The sequence below is a fragment of the Artibeus jamaicensis genome, unplaced genomic scaffold (genome assembly GCF_021234435.1).
Source record: "Artibeus jamaicensis isolate MK-2021 breed Jamaican fruit bat unplaced genomic scaffold, CSHL_Jam_final contig_384, whole genome shotgun sequence".
NCBI lineage: Eukaryota > Metazoa > Chordata > Mammalia > Chiroptera > Phyllostomidae > Artibeus > Artibeus jamaicensis.
This window is the reverse complement of record NW_026521810.1, coordinates 12,220,932-12,231,334: the sequence shown is the minus strand read 5'-3', so window position 1 is coordinate 12,231,334 and position 10,403 is coordinate 12,220,932. Positions and strand designations below refer to the sequence as shown.

Genomic DNA, 10,403 nt, shown 5'->3' with positions numbered 1-10,403 from the left:
CTGGTTAAGTCTCTAGATATAAATGTTGATATGTGAGAAATAGGACAGAGGAACATGTCAAAAGACTTAACAGAGAAGCACTCAGGAAAACCCAGACTGTGAGAAATTCTATAGGACAAATGACCCGGTACTGTCTTCCAACAAGCCTCCGGGTTCTACAAACATAACTAAGATGTGAGATCCACTGTACAGATCACAGGAGACTTAAGAGGCATATCAACACATTGCAAATCGTGGACCCAATTCGAACAAACAAACAGACTGACAGGACAAATATTTGGAGGTATTAAGGTATCACTAATTTTTTAGGTATGATTGGTATCGAGGTTGTACTTTTTGAAAGTATTTGTGGTTTAGAGAAACATGCTTAAAATATGTACAGATGAAATGATATGACTGATGGCCAGGATGTGCTTTAAAATTGTTACAGGTGGGGTGAGAACACAGATGGAACAAGACTGGCCGTGTGTTAATCACTGAGGCTGGTAATTAAGACATGAGCTCCTTACACTAGTCTCTCTACTTTCGAATGTGTTTGCAACTGTGCATGATACAAAAGCTTTAAAACCCCGCTGCCAAACGTAATGAAACTATGTCTCTTGGACCTGGGTGAAAATGAATAGCTGTAACTGTTAGAGACTCTGAGCTGACACAGGTTGGAGCTATAAAAGGACAAAGGAGAGTTCTTTTCCACAGGGAAATGAGGTGAGAGAGAAGAGAGAACACACGATTACCCAAGGAGAAGGCCCAGGCATGAGCCGTAGGTGGGGCCCAGGCACCCGCATTCCACGTGGTGCTGTGATGATGAACCTCAGTGACGCAAACCCCTGCTTTAGACTGGGCCTGTGGGGCATCCAAGGCATCGTACACCAGTGCAGGTGGGACACCTGATCTGGGGGCTTCTACACGCCTCACCTGGGAGGTGAGAGGCTCGTGTCTGGGAGCCACCCCTGCCCCCAGCACGGAGGACGAGCACGCCACTGTGCGTCTTCCTGCCCAAAACGTGGCCAGGCCCTTGGACTCTCCCGCCTGCTGCTCTGCCTGGGGGACCGGGTGGCCTGCAGGCTTCTGATCTGTCACCGCAGCATTTGGAAACACATGTCTGTGGCCAACGATTTTAATAGTCTTGCAGCAAGCTAGACAAGCAGATTTTCAAGCCCTGGTTCTGTTGTTGGAGAGATGGCAGCTAAGCCCATGGGAGAAGGAGAAAAACATCAAAGACAACTTTTGAGTGCGTCTCACTCTTCGTCTGACAAAGTAAGACAAGGACACTGCCCCAGAAACATCCTGATGTGGGCTTGACCACCCACCTGGCAACGCACGCCCTCTGGCTCCAGGTCATACCAAGGCAAATACAAAGAGTCTTAAAATAACACATCTGAGGTGAAATCTCACCTAGATTAACATGTATTTGGACACTGAAACTTCCCCAAACCTCAGCCAACTTCTGAATTTTAACCTGAATGCTGTCCCCCACCTCACCCCACCTGGACCCGCCCCATGCCCAGCCCTAGCTGGTCTGGAGGGCATCTCCCCTGGTTCATCCGTCAGAAGTAAAATGCCTGGGGTCAAGGGCAATTCAAGCATCTTCTTAAACTCCTCGCAGCCAGGAGATGTCTTACCAGTCTTCCATTTGGTCAGGCCAGACTTCCACTGGGTGGGGGGGGGGCAATCCCACGTTCACCTGTGTTCCTTCTTAGTCATTTATCTTAGTGGGTGCAGCCCAGACAAGAAGAGAGCTAGGCGTCCCCTCCCACGAGGAACAGGCCAGCTCATGTTCAGGGACAGGCAAGGTGGTCGGGGAGAAGCGATAAGCTTTATTAACTCAGTTAGAATACCAGGTTATGTTTTGAGATAGGATTTTTTAAAAAGAATTAATTCAGAATCTATTCTTTAATGTTGGTATCTTGTTCTGGAAGCGTCTGTGTGGGGGGGCCAGGCCCTGCACCCCTCTCTGGCTGGCAAGCATGTCACGGAGGGGACACAGATCAGAGCAGAACCCTGGGCATGGCCCAGGACCCACCCCAGTGCCATGTACACAGGGCACGGAGTGACGCTCAGCACGCCTGCGATGACACAGGGCTGACAAGCCCCTCAGACACACACCTCAAGCCTCCCCTCTCCCGCCAATTCAAACTCACGGGCATTCACACAGCACTTGCAAAAGCTGCCCATTCCCCTGGAAAAGACACTTCAAAAAGTTAGTACATAATTGAAGGAAACAACTTTAAAGCAGAAAACAGAAGTGACGGCAGCAGCCCGGGTGTTGTGACTGCCCTTCTGTGCGCTGTGGCCAGACTGCACCGCTGCGCTAGACGCCTGCGTGAACGAGCAGCTGCACAGACGGGTGGGGCGGGGGTGTCCCACAGTCAGCGCCCAGGGCCGAGCCTTGGCTGGAGAGACAGGAGCCCCGATCTCCACACTCCGCACTCATGCACCCTTAGAAGTCATATGGGGACACAAAGATGGTGACCTTGGACACGTGGTTGGCCTGGAAGGAGCGGTCCAGGTATTCCGACATGTCAACGTCCACCTCGAGTGTCTGTGGCCCCTCCAGGGTCTGGACAAGGATCAGCTCCCCCGTCTGGCGATCCGCTCGCTGCATCACGAAGTGGCCTCGGCTGTTCCCACCCACGATGCCGAACCGAAGGCTGTTGGGTCCAGGTCGGCCGGGCACGGAGGCCATGGCCATGCGGAAGAGCGTGATGGGCGTTGTCAGGTTGGAGGGCAGAGACAGGTAGTGGAAGGAGATGGTCTTGGGCAGGTGGCGGCAGGGTCTGCTGTCCATGGGGCAGGGGTTTCGCTCACACTGACTGGGTCAGGGGGGCAAGATATGGGCAGTCAGCCTTGGGGAGGTGCAGAGGGGCTGCCCTGACCTGGCTTGTCCTTGCTTGCCCTCTTACGGGGGCCACCGGAGTGACCTTTCCCAGCCACTGGTCCCTCAGCACAGGTGCCCAGAGCTACAGGCAAGTGAGTGTGGCTGGTGTGAAGGTGGCCAAGGAAGAAGCATTCCCCCAACCCACATGTGTATGTATTTGCATGTTCCTGTGTGAGTGTGCGCATGTGCTATCACTATAGCTTTTACAGAAGAATAATGCCATGGAAGGTTAAACAGCATTGGCAACGCTGGTATTCAACCAGGCACCTGCTGCCTGCAACTGCTGAGGCCTCTAGCAGGCAACTGGCAACATCCTGGATTGCAGCGCTCCACAGGTGCTGAACGCCCGTCCGCCTTAACCATCCGGGTCAGAGTCATGAGGAAGGGCTTCCGACATTTCCCATACAAACGCTGCTGCAGATAAGCTAACTTGGTGAGTCACATCATGGTAATCAATGCAGGTTGAGTATCACACCTGGCTATTAATCAGAATGTCCCCAAGGCTATAACATGTAGGCCCCTCTGTCCCTTCACTCAGTGGCTCCTGAGGTCTTCCCTCTCACCAACAGCTGCCACTCTCAGGGCCTGCTCTTCTCACTGCTCCCACTCTGCTGTGGCCGCCCCCACCCCGAATCAGTCACGTGTCTGAGCTCGGGAAGTCGTTCATTCTAAAGACAATGCTAGAGCTCCTGTGATCTTTCTCAGAAGGAACTGAATGTACTTTGTCAGAGTTGTAGTTTTTCTCCCTTAAAAGCCTGTCTCTCACCGTTTGAAAAGAAAGAGCTCTATTAAGTGCTGAGGTTCCTAGAAGCTGAACCTTCTAGCACCGGTGGAGAAGCCGGGTGATACAATGTTACAAAGTATGCAGTGTGTGCTATGTGAGCTGGGGAAGGCGATCCTCCAGCGGTCTTCCCTCCCTGGAGTGCAGCACTGGGGGGCTAAGTGCCACCATCCCCCTGGAAAGTTACTCCTGTCGGACAAACTGGGTCTTGATTGCACAAAACAGGGAGGCAGGTCACGTCACCACTAAAGGGAATGAGGGACTCAAGAGAACCCAGACTCTCAGCTCCCTGCCTTTCCTCTTTCCTCGGATGTAAACGCACCTTCTCGCACGAACCTTTGGAAAATGAAGCCCGCCACCCTGCGATACTTACAAGGGAGACGTCTTCACGTAGCTCACGTTGCCGCTGCTCTCGGGGCACTCGGGACTGACGCACTGGAAGCCTCCCCCAGTGTTGATGCACGTGGTTCCCCGGGGACACAGGTGCTGTGGGCTCACACACTCGTCAACGTCTGAAATATGGGCACCCAGTGAGGGTGAAGTCCTCCGACGTCCCCTCCGTCACTGACGAGGCCACCGGAATGTGGGTCCCACACGTGGTGAGCTTTCCCAGCATTCACACTGTTTCTCAGAGTGGGGAGCTCTCCCCCCCAGGATCCTGTCCTCTCTCCGGGGAGTGAGAGCTCACGGACGGGCTGGGCAGCACAGAGCAGTGTTCCCGCCAGACCCGCCTCCTCCTCAGTCTCCTCTCCATGGCTGGTATCGTGCCCTTAATGATCAAATTACTAAAGCTTCTTACTCAGCCTCACCCCATGCCCAGTGCAGATGGTGTCACTCTCTTTTGTATGAGTTCTCTGCTCCCTTCACAGGTGAGTTTCCCCGCTGCAGGATGGTCAGATGGACGGATAAGGGTTGCGTGGATGGATGGATTAAAGGGCGGGTGGGTGATGATGGATGATGATGGGTGGATTGGTGTATGAACAGATGACTGCATGGGTGGATGGGTAGATAGATGAATGGATGATGACGGGCGGATGGAAAAGACGAGTGGGTGGATGGACAGATATACAAACAAACTGATGAGAAAGATGGAATAATAGATGTATGGATGGATGATGGCTATCTGGATACCTTCTCCTGCTCCAATCCCAAGCTACCGATTCCTCTGAGTCCTGCAGTGGAACCTCAGTAGGGTGTCCCTGGAGAGCTGCCTCCTATCCTCCCACAGTCTGCAGAGGAGCCCTCGCCCCTCTCCCCCTTCCGTTCCTCCATCAGCTCAAAGCTCTCTTCTGTGTCCTGTCTCCATGGGTGACAGTGGGGGACGGAGGTCTGTCCCTCCCCTAATGTGAGCCAGGCCTGGGGTAGCAGACCCAGATTTCCAAAGCCCAGAGACCCTGTATGTCATTGGGGTTCCAGAGCAGAGACCCTGGGTGACCACGCTAGGACACAGTGACTATAAGGTACGTCCCTTTCAGAGGCTGATGTGGGCCTGCACAGCTGCGGAGAAGATGTGCTATGCCAGGAGCCTCATGCCCCCTCCAACTGTGGGACATGGGGACCAACTGGCTGCTCTTCCTTTGGGTCCAACCCTGGCTGAAAGCATTGCTAAGTGGGAGGACATGACCTGACCCTGAAAACAGTTACTTGCATAAGGTTGAAAGAGGCTATTTGCCAGGATGGTTAAGTAACTCTCTTCCCTATATATGTCAATGAAAATGTAGCCTGATTTGGAAGGTCCCTTAGTTGGTGGTTTTTTAAAGATTGAATATAGCTGAGGCTTGGACTCCCTAACACCCACTGCATCCCTATTCTGAAGTCCTGGCAGGTGACGGGAGCGGCAAGTGACCAGGTGCGGAGAGCCCCTCTTCAGCCCTGCAGCACCTGCCTCTGGTGCAGGGCCACTCACCCTCACAGCTCTTCCGGTCAGGCAGGGTCCGGTACCCGCTGGGGCAAGCACAGCGGTAGGAGCCGGGCGTGTTCACGCAGGTGTGCATGCAGAGCCGGGGGCGTCCCTCCTGCCCATAGAGCTCACACTCATTCACATCTAGAAACAGAAGTGCCTGGTATGACTCTGGAAGCCATGCAGCGAGCCCTGTCCCCAGTGGAGCATGGGAAGGACGGCAGGCACATTCCCATTCTCCTGAGCCGAGGGCCCAGAGGGATAGGGAGGAGCGAGGGAGTGAACCAGGCAGGTGAAAAAGGGAAGGGAGACCCCACAGAGGCTGGCCTAGCACCAGGCAGCCCAGAGAGCCAGCCCACTGCAACCCCAGACTGCCGGCCTGGTCCGTGTCCCCATCTTTGGGAATGGAGTGAGAGGGTCTGGTTTGTGCTGCTGTAAAATGAGACCAGGTCTCATTCAGGCCTGGACTGCTCGTCTGAGTGGTTTTCAGAAGGAGCTTTGGTGATCAGGGTGGTTACTAGAAGTGTCCCTGCCGGTAAAACTAAGCCCAGAAGGGGCAGGCATGAGCCCCAGGCACCTGCCCAGCTCAGCAGTCTACCAGGGCTGCCCCCACCCCTGTGGACTCCAGCCAGGGTGCAGAGAGGAGGAGCAGCTCAGGGCTCTGTCAGACGGGTGCGCAGGGCTTGGATGGAGGCCCCTCCGGGCTCTAACTGGGAGTGAGCCTGGGACCCTCTGGCTACTTTCTCATGACTCCCCCTCCCACAACATCTAGGTGTTAGCTCCATCTGAGTGACTATCTTAGCAGACACTAGGTCAGCAATGACCTTAAACCACAGTGGGGAGGCTCGTTGAGACCACACTTCTTCTTTGTGCCCTGGGTGAGGGTTGAGTGCACCTGGGAGGAAGGCGGTAATAACCCCCCCTTCCCTCCTGGGTTCCCGTACTGTGCCCTTCCCTGGCGGTAGAAGCCCCTATGTGACCCCCCCCCCCTGCTCCGTGTCCCCTCCCCTTCTGCCTGCCTACCTACCCTGGCAGACGCTGTCGCCGCCCGCTGCGCGGCTCAGCTGGAAACCGGCCTCGCAGCTGCAGTGCCTAGTCCTTTCCACCTGCGCGCAGCGGGGCGCCCGGCTGAAGGCGGGGTCGTCCGCCAATCGCTCTGGGGCGGCTGCGGGGAGAAGTCACGTCAGGGCCGACCCCTCCAGCCGGCTGGACCTGGAGAAGGGTCAGGGAGCCAGATCGGTAGCCCCTCTGAGCTTAATCTAAAGGCGGGGGAACAAGGACTGTGATTCACCAAAATCACCGTGGGGCGCGCGGCACAACTGGCAGACGCACGCTGCCCTCGGGCCGCAGGGCGGTGAAACCTGAGTCTTCGTTCGGAAAAGCTTGCCACACAGCCATCACTGCAGTTCAAACACCACTTTGGGGGGGGGGGGTCTTTAGTGTTGTACTCTTTTCACTTTTCTAAAGTGTCTAAGCTTTTTTTTTTTTTTTTTTAACCAAGAACAGAAATCAATTTTCTAACAAAAAAAATGTGTTAGTTTTAAAAGAATTTTGAGCTCTCACGTGGTTAGGGTAGATGCAGAGGGTAAAGGTGAGAGGATGCACAAGCAGACGTGCTGCAGGATCTCACTTGACTGGTCCCTGGAGGAGCCCCATTCAAAGACTACGCAGAAGCGTTATCAGGGGAGGGGAATGGCCACCGAGTTCCAGATTTGCGACTCAACAAAAGCTCTGGAGATGGATGGTTGTGCAACAATGTTCATGCACTTCCGGCCACCAGACCGCACACTTAAAATGGTTAATTGGTCAATTGTATGTTTTTTATATTTTACCACTATAGAAAAAATGGTGACTGAATTGAAGAAAAGGCACCAGAAGAAAGGCTTTCCCCAATGAGCTCACAAGTCAGGCGAGCCAGCAGCCCAGCGCCTGCTGGGAGGTCCATGGGTTCTGTGAGGCGGGAGCTGGCTTTGCCCCTCCTCTTCCCAGTGAGATACTTTATACGTAAGGTGCCCCTGGGTCCGAGGAACAACTGCCTAAGGGTCTGTCAGTGCCCAGCACCAGCACATCTGGGTCGAAAGGGGACCCATTTCTTTTTCTGTCCTGCTTGCAAGTTGTGGAGGCAGCAGTGCCTGCCTCCCACCTCAGTTTACCCAGAGAGCAGCCCCCACCCCTGCGGCCCCCTCCCTGGGCACAGGCGCTAGAGGGGCCTCTGGGCTCCCGGGAGAGCAGCCTCATCCTCAGAAAACTCCCAGCAGGCTGAACAGAATCAAGATTCATAAAGCAGCAAGTCTCTGGGGCAACACATAAAGGCGACCTTGGGCAGGTCCACAAGGACAGCAAGTATTGACAAAGCTCCTTCCTACTCTCCAGACACTACACTAGCCACCTGTTCCTCCCCATACTGAGATGCCACACAAAAATCAGGGGACATGCCCAGGTTTGGGGGCAAAGGAACAGGACATTTAGGATCTGACCTTTTTATATAGGACATTTTGGTTGCACCACGGTGTGGGAACCCGCATCTACCCTATAGACTCCGTACTGGATTGTCCTGTCCTCTGCACAGCTGCCACCGTGTGTCTTCCAGACCTTCTGGCTGGAGGGTATGTGGGGCCTCCGTGTGGACGACCTCACCACCGGTCAGATGACAGTCCCACAGCTCTAAAGACACCCAGCTTCTAACAGTAATTACGAACTTCGAGAATGTGATGGGAGCGTTGGGAAGGAGAAGCCACTCTGCTGGTCTGGTCTGCACAGGAAAAACTGGCCAGGGAAGGTGGCAGCAGGGAAACATCTCAGGTCCGACTCCAATCTGGGGAGTTTTCAGGTTGTGAGTCAGTCCTTCCATTAGAATTTTCTTCCATGAAAAGGATAAAAATTCTGGGTTCACAAAAGAGCCAACCTCCATCCCCAGTAACCGCCTCCGGGAACCAGAGAGATCAGTGGGTGTGACGTGGGGAGGAAGAGCCCACTCGCTGAGCTGCCTGCATCTGGTGACCCTTGACCACAGCCCCCCGCAGTGGACGTCCTCGCCCAGCCCCGTACAGCTACGCACCCGTCTGGGCCGGGTGCTGACAGCGGCTCCCGGTCCTTCCCGCAGGACAAAGGCACGTGTACTGGTTGACTCCTTCTAAACACGTCCCACCATTTTGACAAGGCTGGCTGGAGCATTCGCTGATATCTAGGAACAGAAATAATTTTCAAACAAGAGTGTGTGTGTTCTGCCTCTAAATCAAAGATGGCTGGACTTTCTTTATGTAGCCGTTTGACTCCCCTCTCTGCCCATCGCACTGCCCCCAGTGCAGAAGCTGAGCTGCAGCCCACCCTCCACCCAGCAAGCCACGTGCCCAGCCAACCTGAAGCTCTGCCGCCGGGAGCGGCCCATCATCTGCCCCGTCAGTCGGCACCCAGATAGAACCCTTCAGGCAGGGACTCAGGCCAGAGGAGTTTTTTTGGGGGTGGCCCATGGAGTGTACAGAGATGGGGAAATGCACTCTTTCCAGTCCCTCCGAGCGGCCCTCCTAAGGGACCAGAAAGTTCTCCTGACCCTGGGCCTCTCCTTACAGGTGGAAAAGGAAACTATTCCTTGCTTATCTATACAACAGTCCTGTGGAAAAGCTATATATATAGAGAGAGATATATTTAAAAGTTTAATAGGTTTTTCTCTGTGTGGTACTTTTTCTTATTCATGCTTTTTTGTCCTCTTGCATTTTTCCATAGTGGACATTTATAAACTTTCTAACTAAGAAAACAATGATCTTTTGAAACCCTCAGGCCCCGTCCGAATTTCGTGAATTCCTTAAGCCCAGCTTTGGTGGCGGCATATTCCGGCACCTGGGGCAGGTCTGTGGGCTCACCGAGCGGACCGCGGCACCCTGGGGACGAGTCAGAAACTCATCCCGGTTGGTACCAGAGCATCCCTGCCTGCCGTGTCCACGGAGAGGAAGGAAAAGTGTTTGCTCCTGATGAGAACAGCAGCAAACGCCAGTCATGTGTCCAGTCAGCCTCCTCGTGACTGGGGTGTCATGGAGACTGGGACACCGTTTGCATGCTTCATAGAAGGACCCAGACCATGAGATCCTGCTTGTCCTGGGAGGGGCCATCTCAACTTCTCAGAAACACTGGCCTGGCTGTGCTGCCCCTGCAGGCTCTGTGTTCAGATCACCCGACTCCAGGAACGTGACTGGAACTGCACCGCACACAAAGCCACAGGGCTCAGAGCTCCCGTTTCCACCCCGTTGTCCAGCCCGTCCTTTCTCACGGGCAAAGTCTGCAAGCAGCAGACGAGGCCATGAGGTTGTGGGCGCAAAGCCAGGGTGTGAACACTGGTGTCTTTCAGTCCGGCCCCAGCGGGGCCAGCGCCATGGTCTGTCTCTGGCCTGGCCTCCAGCAGCAGCACGGAGCCAGCTGCACCTGGACAATGGGGTGCAGGTGGGGTGGGGGCTGTGCCCAGGTGTCCCAGGCCCCGCGCACCACCCCCTCCTCAGAGTCTCTTGGCCCAGGGTCACATTTCTAGACCCGGCCACACAGACTCTTTCTTATCTTCATCCGAGCCTGGAGGTGAGCCATGGCCCCGGGGCCCAGTCCCGGTGCCCGAGGTGTCCTGACTGAAGTGCAGCTGTCACCACGTCCTGTCTGTCTCAGGCAGTGGCACTTAGTTATGAGCGTGGTGGCTTCAGAGCTACAAAGAAGGAGCCTCGGAGAGGCTGGGGGACGAAAGCCCAGCAACTGCTCTGTGGACGCGCTTGCTGCACAGCGAGCACTTACTGTGGCCCTGGAACCGGGCTCAGGGGTTCCACATGCATGATCCGATGTCTTGTCCCTTTACTTCCAGTTCTTCC

General features: G+C 54.8%; 1 protein-coding gene across 2 annotated transcripts in view; it reads right to left on the bottom strand.

Moving 5' to 3' along the window:
* Positions 1-1,725: 1,725 nt before the first annotated feature.
* The window catches only part of FBLN7 (fibulin 7), a 32,137-nt gene continuing 23,459 nt past the window's right edge, over positions 1,726-10,403 (bottom strand). For both annotated transcript variants that reach the window (XM_053664660.1, XM_053664659.1), the window contains 5 exons: positions 8,618-8,743; positions 6,587-6,724; positions 5,566-5,703; positions 4,033-4,171; positions 1,726-2,813 (listed from right to left, as the gene is read on the bottom strand). In XM_053664660.1, coding sequence (XP_053520635.1) covers positions 2,441-2,813; positions 4,033-4,171; positions 5,566-5,703; positions 6,587-6,724; positions 8,618-8,743 — 914 coding nt within the window. In that variant the 3' untranslated portion in view covers positions 1,726-2,440. The remainder of the gene's footprint in view (positions 2,814-4,032; positions 4,172-5,565; positions 5,704-6,586; positions 6,725-8,617; positions 8,744-10,403) is intronic.